At 48.0% G+C, this 16,460-nt stretch overlaps 1 protein-coding gene across 4 annotated transcripts in view; it reads left to right on the top strand.

The window, feature by feature from the left end:
- Window positions 1-453: 453 nt before the first annotated feature.
- Window positions 454-16,460, top strand: part of IL21R (interleukin 21 receptor) — a 33,839-nt gene continuing 17,832 nt past the window's right edge. Inside the window, exon 1 of one of the 4 annotated variants that reach the window (XM_059154876.1) lies at window positions 454-1,042. Coding sequence is in view for 2 of the 4 variants with exons in the window: in XM_059154875.1 (XP_059010858.1) it covers window positions 8,468-8,469 (2 nt within the window). In the remaining 2 variants the exon portion in view is untranslated. Of the gene's footprint in view, window positions 1,043-5,460; window positions 5,950-8,333; window positions 8,470-16,460 lie in introns of those variants that run through there. The other 3 variants (XM_059154877.1, XM_059154875.1, XM_059154874.1) reach the window with 3 other exon arrangements.

Below are 16,460 nucleotides of genomic sequence, written 5' to 3'. Positions count from 1 at the left end.
GGGTCCTGCTCCCAGCAGCCCTGGAGCAGGCAGCTAGATTCAAGTGAAAGGGAGAGTCTGGGACAGAGTTCCAAGTTCAGACCCTCCTGGGCCAGGCAGGCCCCTGTGAAGCCTGGGACCTCCGCGAGTCTCTGCCCTGGGCCCTCGGTCTTCTCTCTGAGCTGAGAGTTGGGCTCTGAGGACCCCCGGGGCCCCCTGGGACCCCTTACACCACCCCTGCACCCCTCGGAGCCTTGGCGTCCACATCTGTGGGAAGCGGCGGCTCCCAGGCCCTGCCTGCCGCTCTCATAGGTCATGACCGTGAGGCCTCGTGGTGGCCGCAAAGGTCTTCCTAGCAGGTGACCTTTGGTAATCCGAGCGCCCCGCCTGCGGCGCAGCCCCCTCCCACTGCTCTCTCCCTCCCCTGGGGCGGGGCCAGCGGCCCTGGGGCGGGGCCTGCGGGGAGCGGCTCCCCACATCCTCCTGTTCCTCCCCGCCCTGCACACGAGGCCGGGAGGCAGCCGCACTCCGACAAACCCACGGGGCCTCTCTGCCGAGGGAACCACGGGCTCGGGGGGCTGACTGTACGCGGGCTTCTCCGTGAGCGGGACTGACAGCCGCAGGGCCGTCTGTCTGTCTGCCTGCCTGCCTGCCTGGCCACCAGCCGCTTTGCTTGACTTCCCCCATCTGTCTGTCTGTCTGTCTGCCTGATCAGCCCTTGTCGCCGCCGCGTGTCCCCTCCCTGGTGCGGCCGATTGGTCTCTTACCTCAGCCGCTGCCGTCTGATCTCGCTGGGATGTGACCCGCCTGTGCCCCGAGCCGGCTCCCTCTGTGGGGCCCGCCTGCCTGCAGCCCGGCTGCCATCCCTCAGGGTGACAGGTCCTATGCTGGTCTGGCTGGTGACTCCGGGCCAGGCTGTGGATCCCCACCCCCTAACCCTGCCTGTTCCTGCTAACTCTCCTCCCCCACCCCCACGCGGAGCCTTAGCTGCCGCCTCCTGGAAGCCCACCGGATTGCCCTGAGCGCACAGAATGGATTTCTGAGGGAGAAGCTGGAACAGCAGGTAACCGCTCCACCCCGTCATCGTCTTCCCTGGGGACCTGGCATCTTCTCTGCCCGAGGTGGGAGGTCCTGGAGGGGTTTCACCCTCGTCACAGCCGGGAGAGTGAGACCAGCAGGGTTGGGGCCGGAGTCTCCTGTTGTGGCCCACACAGGAGGACCACAGGGTCTTTCTGTGGGTCTGCAGGGGGCCTGGGGGCAGGGACATGGCCCAGAGGACCCCCTGAGCTGTCTGTGGAAACCAGCCTCCAGAAGGTAGGGGTTGGGGAAGGAGCGCCGAGCCCGGACATGGTTTTGGGCAGCTGAGGAGGGCAGAGTGGGTCCGGGTGAAGCGATGGCGTGGCACGGCACCTCCAGGGGGCCCAGTTTGGGGGGGGGGGGAGTAGAGATTTTGGACCGGGTTCCATGTTTTAGCTATTTTGTGCCATCGAACCCCTCAAAATGGGTTGGTGTGCCCACTTCAGAGAGAGAGAACGAGGTCTGGGTCTGAGAGGCAGAGCGATTTTCCCAAGGTGACTCCCCCGTGCGCAGAGGGGTGGGCGGGCAACTCGGAGGCTGGCCCTGTCCTCCTCACGGTCTCTTTCTCACGGAAGCCCAGGGGATGGACCCATGGAGCAGCGGGGGCGGGGGCGGCGTCGCGGGGCGGTGGTGAGGCTGAGCCTGGAGGCCTGGGTTGAATGGTGACCTGTGGGAAGGAGAGCAGCGAAGGAACAGCAGACACTTTCCGGGCAGAGCAGGGCAGAGCAGCTGGGGGAGTGAGGGCTTCTGGGGGGGACGTTGGACCTGCGGAAGGAATGGTCAGGGGCTGCTCCTGGGAAGACATCTGCGCTCCCCTGGGGGAAGAGAAGCGCGGGGATTTTAGAAGCGCAGGTGGAGTGGGGGTGGGGAGGTGGAGACCTGGTGGGTTCAAGAGCCAGCGACGAGACTCCCTAGAGGGGTGAACGCAGGCAAGTCTCTGGGCTTCGTCCAGCCTTGTGGGGTCTCAGTCTTCTCATCTGCAAAATGGGGATGCAACATTTCCATTCTCGTGGGACTAGTTGTGAGGATTGGAGGGCATAAGAACATGAGAGATGGAGGTCTGCCCAGGAAGGCAGCTTGTAACCACAAGGAACCTGGAGCCCACGGCAGAGAAGGGCCAGTCTCCGAGAGCGGAGCAGGGTGCAGAGGCACATTCAAGAACTTTCCTCCTGCAGCCTCTGTGGTTCTGTTGTCTCCCCCAACCCCAGCCCCCGCCCTAGGGCTCAGCACGCTGCTGACACCTGAGGCTCTCCCGCTGTCCTTACATCATCAGAGGCCGGGAGCCTCATTCTGCCCATTTCACAGATGAGAAGATTGAGGATCCCAGGTCACCTGTGGCCACGAGATGCGGAGTTACGTTTGGTCCCCCAGTCTACTTGATGGCAGGGCCACGCATTCTGGGCAGGGTCGCCTAGAAGCAAGACTCTCAGCCTGGAGGGCCCTTCCGAGAGGGGGTTGGGCAGGCTTCAGGGGGACAGCCCGGATCACCTGCTCCCCACGCTGGGCTCAGCAGAGTCCTGCCCACTCCACGCCTGGCCCCGTGTCTGGAATCCTCACCGTCCCACAGGGGAGGGGAAATCCAGGGCCAGGAGAGGTGGGGGGAACAAGACGAGGGCCGAGCCCTGGGCTCCCACCTGCCCAGTGAGGGGTGGGGGTGGGGGTCGGAGGCCGTCATGGGCTTGCGGGGCAGTGGGTGGGGGCAGGGTGAGGAAGTGGAAAGAGGCAAAGACGCCAGAGGCTTTGGGAGGCACCACGTTTCTCCCTGGTGCCTGAAAAAGGACTGAATGAAGGAAGAAGGCATCCTTGACTCAAGGGAGGAGAGCCAGCGCCTTCGGAAGGCGTGCGGGCAGGAGTGACGGCTGGGAGGTCCCCGTGGCCGGGTCAGGGGCGCGGGACCCGGGGTGCCCGCCACAGCGCTGGTGGGATTTGGGCCTGTGGAGTCAGCCGGGACGAGACAGAGACCCAGCTTCCCCCCACGGTTCCTGTGTGACCTTGAGGGAGCCACACCACGTCTCCGAGCCTCCCTTTCCCCATCGGTAACATCCATTGCCCGTTTGTTGGGAGGTTTTATTCTACGTGTGTGTTTTTAAGCATCTGCTCTTGCAGCAGGCACTGTCCCAGGTCCTGGGGAGTCCGTGGCGCCGGCGCACAGGGCCCGCGCGCGCCGTGAGGAGGGGAGGGGGCTCGGGCCTGGCTCACAAGGGATGGGAGCAATTGTGTCTTACATGAAATGTTGCTGGTAATCGCCGTCTTGTGATTCGCCAGAACACAGGGCATGCTGTCTGGCTCATGCTAAGCCTTTGGGGAGCGGAAGTCCTTATGGTGATCCTACTCTGCCTTTCACAGCTGGGGAAACTGAGGCTCAGAGAGGGGTAGGGGTTTCAGGGTCACCCAGGGAGTCTTTCACAAGCAGAGGGAAGGCGGCTGTGAAGACAGGAGGAACAAACCCTTCCGGGAGGAGGGTCGTCTGTCCCCACAATCCTTTCCTCCCCTGCTTCTCCCATCTTTGCCAAAATGTGGGGGTGGGGCCCCCCCTTGCACACACACTCCCCCCCCCCGGGCCCCACCTCCACCCCACCCCCAGCTCACAGGTGCCACCGCCCCCACTCTTTGCTCTGGCGTCTGGCCAAAGGGACTTTTTACGACAGCTCATATGCAAGATCTGAGTAAACCTGGAACTTCTGAAACATCCTGAGAATATTCCCCAGGGTGCAGGCAGGGGCCCCCCTGAGGTCCCCCAGTGGCTGGGGCCTGGCCTGCGGGTCCCCCTAGCCCCCAGGAAGGGTGCAGCCACCCAAATGATCCCCAGCCTGGCTCCCTGCTCAGGCCCTGGTCCTTCCACACTGAGTGACCATAGGCAAAGGCGCTGGACCTCTCTGGGCTTCTGCTTTCTTCATCCGCCAAGAGGGCTGGAGGATGTGGATTGGGACCAGGGACTGCAGAGCTTCTCCAGTAGGAATCCATAACACTCCGCCCACTTGGCCAGCGTGAGGGCAGGCTGGCGGGGTCCTGCTGGGTGGGGGTGGGGGGACTAGAAGGCAAGCTGCCAGCCCTGTCCCAACCCCCACCTTGCAACCCGCAAGCATCCCTTCTCCCTCTGCCTTCCAGTTAGCCCGTCCTGGTCTGGGGGGTGAGGGGGCTGGAGGGAGGGGTGTCTATAGGAACCGAGAGGGGCTACGCAGGCTGGGAGAAGTCCCCGTAGGAAAGGCTTGTTCAGGCTAGGGAGGGAGAGACAGACAGGTGTCACAGGCTGAGGTTCGATAGGACATTCCCCTCGTGTTCAACCTCTACTGACGAAGTTCTGACCCCGCGGTCCTGGCTCACCGGGGCTCAGACACCCACCACCCACCCCTTGGACTGGCAAAATTAAAAAAAAAAAAAAAAAAACCACTTGTAAGAAGCAAGTAACCTTGCCCACACACCTGCAGTATGCCCACCTCACACTCCCTCAGCCAGGCCAGGGCACTGCCCCATTCTCTAGGCAAGGAAAACTGAGCCCCAGACAGAGGGAGAGATACGCCTAAGGGTCCACTATGGGTTAGTGGGAGAGCCTCCTTTCTGATCGAGGGCTACCAGGCTGATTCTTCCCCAGCCTGAGAGCTCATGCTTGGCTAAGAAGTTTCTGTGCGACCCCGGGCAGCCCACTGTCCCTCGCTGAAAGTTCCTGTCACTATTCTGACGACAGCAGTCATGTTTGCTCAGATTCTCAGAGCTGAGGGTGTTGCTTGGGGTGGCGGGAAGTTCCCGAGGACTGTGTGTGATGGAGCTGATGGGGAAACTGAGGTCTCTCGGTGGGAGTGGGGGCTGCCTGTGGGCCTGCTTCTTGTATGACTGAACACAGCAATTCTTTTTTTTTAAATAAGGTTTTATTTATTTTTTGAGAGAGAGAGAACGAGCAGTAAGGAGGGGCAGAGGGGAAGAGAGAGAGAAAGAGAGAGAAAAACAGACTCTCTTCTGAGCAAGAAGCCTGATACAGCGGGGCTCGATTCCAGGACCCGAGCCAAAGCCAAACACTTAACCAACGGAAGCACGCGGGCGCCCCAGGACACAGCAATTCTTAGCCTTGTCCGTTCACTCACCGTTCCCCTAGCTACTCACTGAGCACCTGCTCTGCTCCAGGACCCACTCCGCACAATAGGGATACTTTCTTTTGGGAGGGAAAGAGACACATTTCCCTGCCTCCGGGAGCTCATGCTCCATGATGGAGACAGATCATAAACACAAACACTCACTAAACTAATTCCAATGTCACGACTGTGAGGAAGGAGGCAAAGGGACGTGTGGCCCAGAGAATTGCAGGGGACACGTGGCGATTGCCTCTTTGAGAAGGCGACATAGAAGTCGAAACGAAGCGAAGAAGCACAAGGAAAAATGTTCTAGACAGCGGGAATGGCATGTGCAAAGGTCCTGTGGTAGAGCAGTGAAGCTTTTATCCTTATCAAGTACATCAAGATCCTCAGTGCACCAAATTTAAGAAAGAGGAGTCAAGAAGAATACCATTGGCTAAAACCCACTGCATGGGTTTTAACATCGAAAGTAGCCTTCAAAATCCATTTTGATAAAAAATGTCTGCTTTCATTTAGTCGGTCATGTAACAGAAGCTTTGTGCATCTACTGGGTGTCGGGAGCTCGTTAACCACTGGCAATTCAGCCGTAACCAAGAGACACATGGTCCCCGCCGGGCTGTTGGTCAGAATGTTGCTGCAAACACCCCGAGCAGTGTGCTCGGGTGGACGGATCGACCCCAGAGGAAAGAGTGACTCATACTCTTCGGAGCGCTTGAAGACTGACAGAAGAGACGTCATTTGAACTTGATTTTGAAGCCTGAGTGGGAGGCTGGCTGGCCACCACAGCCCGTGGAGAGTTCTGGTGGTTGAAAGGACACGTGCTAAGGTGTGGACGCGGGGTGAACGGGCACGTTGGGGAGACTGTCGGGCATCTGGCGTACCTAGAGTGCAGGATGGGTCCTGGAGGTCAGATCCTGGAATGTCTCGAATGCTAGGCGAAGGGATTTGAGGTCTTCTCTGAAGGGCAGTGGGGAGGCACAGAAGGACCCAGCTGTGATGAGGACTGGGTTGGAGGTGCCCCGGCTGGACACTGGCGAGATCAGGGAGGAAGACAGGTGGGCAGGAGCCCCTGAAGACCCGGGGTCAACTGAGAGCCCTTTCTTCTGAGTTCCCTCTCGGGAAGTCCCTCAGTCTTGACACTTCCCCTTCTGGCGACCTACTGGCTCTTGTTTCTGGCATGGCTGGGGAGTCCCTCTTCGCCCACCTCATTTCTTCTTGGTCCCTGTGGGAAACCGGCCATTTTGTTTTTACCGCACTCCTGCCTTACCTTTCACTTTCAAGCCCAATCCCCGCCCAAGTCCCCCTGGAGATGGCGATTGACCTGAGACACTCAGCATTCCTGTTCCTGAATCATCCTTGAGGGAAAGAAGACACAGGGGAACCAACGCTTGGGTTCTTTCCAGTTTGGGGTGGTTGTAAATCAGGCTGCTGTGAACGCCTCGGCGCATGGCGGCCCATGTACAGATGTACGTGTTTCTCTTCGATGCGTGGCCTGGAAGTGGGATTCTGTTCAGCAGAAGTGTTCCAAACAGTTACACACAGAGAGTAAATTTGCATTTTCTTGATGAGTCATGTTTTTAAGCACCTTTTACTATGCTTATCGGCTATTTGGATGTCTTCTTTGGTGAAATGTCTCTTTAAGCTTTTCATCCCTCTTTTCAAAATTGAGTTTTGTGTTGTTTATTGTTGTTTTGTAGCAGCTCTTTATATATGCTGGATACAGATATAGATATAGATATAAATTTTATGTATATTACAGATATATATAAAATATATGTATAACATATTTTATAATTATATATATAATGTATATTATAAATAACTATATAAAATATAGGGATTGCATATAGTTATATAAAAGAAACATACAGACACAGATTTATAGAAACAGATATAATCTCTTCCCACTTCAGTTTCTTTTCTATCCTCTTAATGAAATCTTTCGGTGGACAAAAATTCTTAATTTTAATGAGGTTCAATCTATCAGACTTTTTCTTTACAGCTCAAGCTTTCTATGTGCTGTTTAAAAAGTGTTGTCTGCCCTAAGGTCATGAAAGTATTATCCTCTGTTTACTTCTAGGAGCTTTATTGTTTTACCTCTGACATAAAGTCCACAAAATATCTGGTTGGTTTTTATGTGTGATGTGAAGTAGAGGGTCAAGATTTATTTTTTCCCATATGAAGATCCAATTAATCTTACCATCTTTTTTAAATTTTTTTAAATCATGCTTTCCCCCAGGACTTCGCAGTAGTGCCTTTGTTGAAAATCAAGTGAGGATAAATGAGTCTCTTTCCAACCTCAGTTCTTTTCCATTGCAACAATGTTTATTTTCCTGGCAACGGTGCCATTTTATTTGTCTGAATTTATCTCAGTCCTTTGCTTTTTACTGTACATTTTCACACTGGCTTGTCAGTTTCCACCAAAGGAAATTTTGCTGGGGATTTTCTTGAAACTTGAGATTTCTTTGAAACTTCAGCTCTATTTGGGGAGAACCGACATCTTTAAAATATGAAATTTTCTAATTCATGAGCATGTATGTCCCTCTATTTACCTGTCTCTAACCCATCTTGTAGGTCTGTGCAGAGGTCCCCTGCATCTCTCACTAGAGCTCATTAGAGCATTTGATTTTTTTATGCTAATGCAAATTGTATTATTTTTAAGTTTTCTTGTTTGTTCTTGGTATCTGGAAATACAATAGATTTTCTTCACACTTTATTAACTTTGTTAGCTCTTTCTTTCTTTCTTTCTTTCTTTCTTTCTTTCTTTCTTTCTTTCTTTCACAGAGAGATCACAAGTTGGCAGAGAAGCAGGCAGAGAGAGAGAGGGAAGCAGGCTCCCTGCTGAGCAGAGAGCCCCATGTGGGGCTTGATCCCAGGCCCCGGAGATCATGACCTGAGCCAAAGGCAGAGGCTTTAACCCACTGAGCCAGCCAGGCGCCCCTAGCACATTTTTTCAAGCCGGAGTTCCAGATACAGGACGAAAATAGCTGCCAAATCCAGTTCAGTTCAACTGACCACCAGTGGGAGACTTCCTGCCTTTGCTTTGACAATGTTTGTAGACCCCTTCATCTGCTAACCTCATGAGTGCAAGGCAGAGCAACCCAGCTGGGGACTTCATTAGCTAGTAAATATTTTTTTCTCCCCTTAACAAGTTTTGCAGGGACAATACAGAATCGTACAGTATTGCCAAGTGTATGCACCGTATTGTACAGCCGATCTCTGAAACTTCTTCACAACAGAAATTTCATGCCCATTGAACAACTCCTCATTACCCCCGCCCTCCGTCCTCTGAAAACCACCATTCTGCTTTCTGTTTCTGTGAGTGTGGTGACTTCAGATATGTCATGTAAGTGGAATCGTACAATATTTTCTTTTAGTGATTGGCTTATTTCACGTAGCAGAAAGCCCTCAAAGTTCATTCATGTTGTAGCGTTCTTTCTTTTTAAGGCGAAATAATCTTACGCTGTATATATGGACGCGCTGCCTCTATTTATTCGTCGGTCGGTGAATTTCGGTTGCTCACGCATCTCGACTGTTGCGACCGACGCTGCAATGAACATCGAGGGGCAAATATCTCTGAGATCCTGGTTCCAGGTCTTTTGGATATCCACCCAGAAATGTTACCCAGCCCCATGGTGTTTCCCTTTTAATTTTTTTTAAGATTTTATTTATTTATTTGACAGACAAAGATCACAAGTAGACAGAGAAGCAGGCAGAGAGAGAGAGAGGAGGAAGCAGGCTCCCCGCTCAGCAGAGAGCCCGATGCGGGACTCGATCCCAGAACCCTGGGATCATGGCCGGAGCCAAAGGCAGAGGCTTTAACCCACTGAGCCACCCAGGCACCCCTCCCTTTTAATATTTTGAGGAACCTCCATACTGTCTCCCATCGTGTCTGCACCACTCAGTGATTCCACAAACAATGCACAAGGGATCCAGGTTTTCCACACTCTCACCAATACTACATCCATCCTCATACGTGGGAAGTAACAACTCATTGTGGTTTTGATTTCCATTTCCCTGATGGTTAGTGATGTCGCGTATCTTCTCATACACCTGTTGGCCATCTTCTCAATCTTCTTTGGAGAACTATCTCTTCAAGACCGTTTTCTATTTTTCTTTTTATTTATTTATTTTTAATGTAAATTTGAGCCATTAATTAACCTGCCGTGTTACAGGGGCAAAGTTGAGTGATTCATCAGCCGCCTATAACACCCACGGCTCATTCCATCCAGGGGCCTCCTGAAGCCCGTCAGCCAGTTCCCCCATCTCCCCCCACCCACCTCCCCTCCTGTAACCCGCAGTCTGTTTCCTATAGTTAACAGCCTCTTCTGGTTTGTCTCCCTCTCTGACTTCATCTTTTGTTTTTCCCTCCCTTCTCCTACGTTCATCTGTTTTGTTTCTTAAATTCCACATATGAGTGAGATCATATGAGAATTGTTTTTCTCTGATTGATTTTTTTTTTTTTTTGCTCAGCATAATACTCTCTAGTTCATCCACGTCTTTGCAAATGGTAAGATCTCCTTCTTTCTGGGGGCACCTGGGTGGCTCAGTGGGTTAAGCCTCTGCCTTTGGCTCAGGTCATGATCTCAGGGTCTTGGGATCGAGCCTGCATGGGGCTCTCTGCTCAGCAGGGAGCCTGCTTCCCCCTGCTTCTCTGCTTACTTGTGATCTCTCTGTCAAAAAAAAAAAAATTAATTAAAAAAAAAAGATCTCCTTCTTTCTGAAGGCTGAGTAATAGTCCATTGTGTGTGTATATATATACATATATATATATATATACACCAGATTTTCTTTTTTTTTAAAGATTTTATTTATTTATTTGACAGACAGAGATCACAAGTAGGCAGAGAGGCAGGCAGAGAGAGAGAGGGAAGCAGGCTCCCTGCTGAGCAGAGAGCCCGATGCGGGGCTCGATCCCAGGACCCAGGGATCGTGACCTGAGCCGAAGGCAGAGGCTTTAACCCGCTGAGCCCCCCAGGTCCCCCTACCACATTTTCTTTATGCACTCATCTGTCGAGGGACATCTGGGCTCTCCTTTACCCACGTGTCCATCAAGCTATTTGTTTTGTTTTGTTACTGGATTGTAGGAGTTCTTCATATCATCTGAATATTGGATATATTGGATATCCAATATTTCGTTTTCGAAGATTTTTGACCATCCTGTAGGTTGTCTTTTCACCCTATTGACTGCTTCCTGTGCTGCACGGAGGGATTTAATGCAGCCCTGTGTGCCTGTGCTTGCTTTATGGTCTGTGCTTTTGGCGTCATTTCCAAGAAAGAATTGCCAAGCCCAATGTTCTGAATAGTTCCCTTATGTTTTCTTCTAGAAGTTTCATGGTTTCAAGTCTTACATTGAGATCTTTAATCCATTTTAAGCTAATTTGTGTGTGTGATGTAAGGGTCTGTGCTCATTCTTTGTCATGTGGATTTCCAGGTTTCCCAACACCATCTTACCTTTGGGGGTATCATGGTATTTTAATTTTGCATACAGTTTAAACTTCATAAGACATTGTCATTATTATTATTTTAAGCAATTATTATTCATTTATATTTTTAATATTCTCTACAGCTTTTATTCCTTCTTTTAGTACCTTGGCTTCCCAACTGGTGTTATTTTTCTTTTGCCCCAAAAACTCACTTCAATGTATCTTTTGATGTAGTCTACTAGTGAAAAATTCTCTCTGCTTCTTTTTTTGGTCTGGAACATATCTTTATTTTGCCTTTATTTTAAAAAGTGTTATTAATTCACCTACCATGCAATCCACTTTTCGAAAGCATACCGTTAACGTGGTTTTTGGCATGTTCACAACATTGTGCGACCATCACCCTTGTTAACTACAGAACATTTTCAGCACTCCAAAAAAAAAAAAAAAAGGCCCAACCCACCATTCCCCTTCCTTTCATACTCCAGCTCCTGATAACTACCCATCTACTTTCTGTCTCTATGCATCCACCTGTTCTAGAAATTTCATATATATGGAATCATGCAATATGTAGATTTTGTGTCTAGCTTCTTTTTTTTTTTTTTTTAAGATTATTTATTTGACAGACAGAGATCACAAGTAGGCAGAGAGGCAGGCAGAGAGAGAGGAGGAAGCAGGCTCCCCGCAGAGCAGAGAGCCCAATGCAGGGCTCGATCCCAGGACCCTGAGATCATGACCTGAGCCGAAGACAGAGGGTTTAACCCACTGAGCCACCCAGGTGCCCCAGGTGTCTAGCTTCTTAACCTTAGCATAAATTTTCAAGATGCACCTGTGTTGAAGCATCGATCAGTATGATCCACTCATCTGTATGACTGGATAATATTCTGTTCTATGGATATTCTATGTTTTGTCCATTCAATTGATGGACACTGGGATTGCTTCCAGTATGGAGATATTATGAATAATGTCACTATGAATATTCATGGACAGAGGTTTGTTGTTTTTTTTAATGGACATATATTTTCACTATATGCCTAGAAGTCAAATTGCTTGGTCATGGGCTAACACTATATTAACTTTGTGATTAACTACAAAATTGTTTTCCATAGCAAATGTACCATTTTGCATTCCCATCAGCAATGTATAAGGATTCTAGAACCCTACATCTTCACCACTTTTTATTTTTCTATTTTTAAAATAGCCATCTAGTGGGTTAGAAGTGATTTTTATCTGCATTTCCCTAATCACTAATGATCATTAGCACCTACTCGTGTGTTTATTGGTCACTGGTATATCTTTCTGAAGATATTTCTATTCAAATATTTTACACATTTAAAAATCAGCTCGTCTAGGGGCACCTGGGTGGCTCAGTGGGTTAAGCCTCTGCCTTTGGCTCAGGTCATGATCCCTGGGTCCTGGGATCGAGTCTCATATCGGGGTCTCTGCTCAGCAGGGAGCCTGCTTCCCCCTGCCTCTCTCTATCTCTCTGCCTGCACCTCTGCTTACTTGTGATCTCTGTCTGTCAAATAAATAAATAAAATCTTTAAAAAGGGGGCGCCTGGGTGGCTCAGTGGGTTAAGCCGCTGCCTTCGGCTCAGGTCATGATCTCAGGGTCCTGGGATCGAGTCCCATATCGGGGTCTCTGCTCAGCAGGGAGACTGCTTCCCTCTCTCTGTCTCTCTCTGCCTGCCTCTCTGCCTACTTGTGATCTCCCTCTAAAAATAAAAAAAATAAAAAAAATAAAAACTTTAAAAAAATTAGCTTGTCTTTAAATCTTGAGTTATAAGAGTTCCTTATATATTCTGATACGAGACCTCTTACAAATATATAATTAAACATATTTCTTCTCGGTGTGCCCAGGTGGCTCAGTGGGTTAAGCCTCTGCTTTTGGCTCAGGTCATGATCCAGGGTCCTGGGATTTGAGCCCCGCATCAGGCTCTCTGCTCAGCAGGAGCCTGCTTCTCCCCACCCCCACCTCTCTCTGCCTGCCTCTCTGCCTACTTGTGATCTCTATCAAATAAATAAATAAAATCTTCAAAAACAATGTCTTCTCATTCTATGTATTGCCTTTTTCCTTTCTTGGTCATGTTGTTTGATGCACAAATTTTTAAATTTTGAAATAGTATTGATTTTTTTCGTTTGGTTCTTGTGTTTTTGGTGTCATTTCTAAGAAACGACTATGTGATACAAGGTCACAGAGAGTTAGAGCTGTATTTTATGCTTAAAGTTTAATATTTCTACCTCTTACGGCTAGGTCTTTAATCCATTTTGAGTTAACTTTTGTATATGTGCGAGATAGGAGTCCAGCTCCATGCTATTGGATGCAGATATCCAATTGTCTCCAGACACTTCATTTTAAAGATGATTTCCCGTCCATCGAATTATCTTGGCATCCTTGTCGAATATCAGCTTAACGTAAATGTGTGAATTTTGACTTTGAATTTGATTCCATCGATCTCTATATAGGGTAGTATCTCACTGGGTTGATTACTGTAGCTTTGTAGTAGACTTTGAAATGGAGAAGTCTGAGTCCTTCAACGTTGTTCTTCTTTTTCAAGATGATTTTGTCTATTCTGGCCCTTTGCATTTCCATATGAGCTTTAGGATCAGCTTTTTAACTTCTGCAAAGGAGCCAGCTGGGCTTTTGATAGGGATCACTTTGAATCTGTAGATCATTGGGGAAGACATCTTAACAATACTGTATCTTCCAATCCATGAACATGGGGTAGGCTTCCATTTATTTGAGCCCTCTGTCATTCTTTCAAAAATGCTTAGTAGTTTTCAATATACACGTCTTACCCTTTGTTAGATATCTGTTTCATTATTTTGGATATTCTTGTAAATGGAATTCTTTTTTTTAAAAAAGATTTTTTAAAAAGATTTTATTAAGGAGGGCATGTATTGCATGGAGCCCTGGGTGTGGTGTATAAACAATGAATCTTGGAACACTGAAAGATAAAATTAAATTTTAAAAAGATTTGATTTATGTATTTGTCAGAGAGAGGGAGCACACAAGCAAGGGGAGTGGCAGTCAGAGGGAGAAGCAGGCTCCCCGCTGAGCAGGGAGCCCAATTTGGGACTTGATCTCAATTTGGGACTTGATCCCAGGACTGTGGGATCATGACCTGAGCTGAAGGCAGACACTTAAATGACTGAGCCACCCAGGCGTCCTGAATTACTTTCTTAGATTGTTCATTCCTGTTGTACAAAGATACAATTGACTTTGCATGTTGATCTCGTGTCCTGCGACCTTGCTAAAATTACTTATTAGGCCTAATAATAGGCCTACTTTTTGTTTGTTTTGTTTCATTTTGGCCTTTTGGTGTGGATTCTTTAGAATGTATATACAAGATCATATCATCTGCAAACAGAAATGCTTTACTTCTTCCTTTCCAATCAGGATGACTTGGATTTCTTTTTCTTGCTGAATTGTCTTGGCTAGAACCTCTAGTACCATGTTTACTAGAAATCATGAGCGTGGACAGCCTTGTCTATGATCTTAGAGGAAAAGATTTCTGTTTTTCACCATTAAATATAATGTTAACTGTGGAAATTTAAGAGATCTGTTTATTTTATATTGAGCTTGTCTTATTTTTTTTGAGGGAATTTTTTTTCTGGATATAAAATTCTAAGTTGGCTTTTTTTTTTTTTAAAGATTTTATTTATTTATTTGACAGAGAGAAATCACAAGTAGTCAGAGAGGCAGGCAGAGAGAGAGAGAGAGGGAAGCAGGCTCCTTGCTGAGCAGAGAGCTCGATGCAGGACTCGATCCCAGGACCCTGAGATCATGACCTGAGCCGAAGGCAGCAGCTTAACCCACTGAGCCACCCAGGCACCCCTCTAAGTTGGCTTTTAAGTATGTATTTTTCTTTAATTTTTAAAATAGTTCTTCTATGATGTGTGTCGGTGTGTCGTTGTTTGTTGTTGTTGCTTTTGCTGTAATTGTCCTTCTCAAAGTTTGTAGGATCTCTTGAATCTGTAGATTAATGTCCTTGCCTAGTTTTGAAAAAATTCTTAACCAGTATTTCTATTATCACTTCTGAGTTGTTCTCTCTCCTCTTCTTATGCTCCAAATACAAATATGTTGGACGTCTCCACAATATATATCTCTTTTGCTCTTTTCTGTATTTTTAAATACTTTTTCCTTTTCATGCTTCAAGCTGAGTACTTTCTATTCCAGCTCAACATTCCTGTCTTCTCATGTTACTATCTCTTGCTAAATCCATTCATTTCTTATAAATTTCAATTATTGAATTTGTTACCACTACGGTTTCTACTTTTAAAAATAAATTCCCTATTTCTGGTAGAATTCTTCACCACATTCATTTGAGTTTTTTTTTTTTAATTTTTTATTTTTTATAAACATATATTTTTATCCCCAGGGGTACAGGTTTGTGAATCGCCAGGTTTACACACTTCACAGCACTCACCAAAGCACATACCCTCCCCAATGTCCATAACCCCACCCCCCTTCACCCAAACCCCCTCCCCCCAGCAACCCTCAGTTTGTTTTGTGAGATTAAGAGTCACTTATGGTTTGTCTCCCTCCCAATCCCATCTTGTTTCATTGATTCTTCTCCTACCCACTTAAGCCCCCATGTTGCATCCCCACTTCCTCATATCAGGGAGATCATATGATAGTTGTCTTTCTCTGCTTGACTTATTTCGCTAAGCATGATACGCTCTAGTTCCATCCATGTTGTCGCAAATGGCAAGATTTCATTTCTTTTGATGGCTGCATAGTATTCCATCATTTGAGTATTTTTAAATCGTGTTAGATGCCACCACTTTCTGAATCACCTGTGTGTCTGTTTTCCTCTTGGATTTTGGTCATCCGGTACTGTTTCCAGGTTTGGCTTGTCCATTTGATGGAATGCTGGACGTTGTGCATGAAAAATACAGAGGCTTTGGGTGAAGCTGACTTTTTCCAGAGAGGTTCTGATTTTTTTTTTTCTAGCAGACATATAGCATGTAGACAGATCATCTTGTTATAGTTACAGCTAAACTGGTTCTGAGTTTTCCTTGTTCCAAAGGTATAACCTTTCCTGAATAAGTGACTATTTACCAGGGCCCATCTTCCTTGCCAGCGCTTGAACTCATGAAACTACAAAATCTCTTTCTTAATTTTTAAACTTGTTGCCAGATTCTTTTGGCTGGGTTTCTTCGGATGGGATGCCTTTGCAGTGACTTGGCACATGATTGGAGGGGAAATTGCATGCAGAATTTCACAGCACTTTTTTCTCTCCAGAACCCTGGCCTCCCAAGCCCCATCTAACTTCGTTGCTCTCTTGTGTCCTCTAATTTTTTTTTTTCCTGCTTTGTAGCTGTTCTCAGCTACTCGGACAGTCTGAATCAGCTACTCCCGCATATCCAGAAATGGAAGTCCCCCTTCAGTTTTAATTTTGGAAACATAAGATGAACTGACATTTAAAATTTCATGAAATGGTTTGGGCATACAAAAAGGTATATCGAGTAATAGAATCAGCGCCCAGGGTAACTTCGGTCAGTTTCCCCCAAGTGTGGAGACCCCTGCCCGTGCCCCCATCCCACTCCCCTCCTCTTCTACGCTATTCAGAATTTTGATTTTTTTTTTTTCCCTATCGTCCCCTTCAATTTCTGTATTCTTCCAGGACACACATAGGTTCATCTAAACAATATAGAGAGCTGTTTCACCCAGTGTTCAGTGGGCCATAGGTGGTATTACTACACGTGTGTTGTTTTATCTTATTTTCACGACGCATTTTGTCGCGAGAGTCATTTGCTTGGCTGTGTGAAACCGTGATTCGTTCTCACATTGAGTCATGACCCCCCAAGTCGGCCTTTCCATTCTCCTGTGGATGGATACTTAGGTTGTTTCCACTTCTCACTGTAAGATCAACACGGCTCCAAACATCTCTGTGTGTGCTTCTCGCAT

Source organism: Mustela lutreola, chromosome 17, assembly GCF_030435805.1.
Source record: "Mustela lutreola isolate mMusLut2 chromosome 17, mMusLut2.pri, whole genome shotgun sequence".
NCBI lineage: Eukaryota > Metazoa > Chordata > Mammalia > Carnivora > Mustelidae > Mustela > Mustela lutreola.
This window is presented reverse-complemented; position numbering and strand designations above follow the sequence as displayed.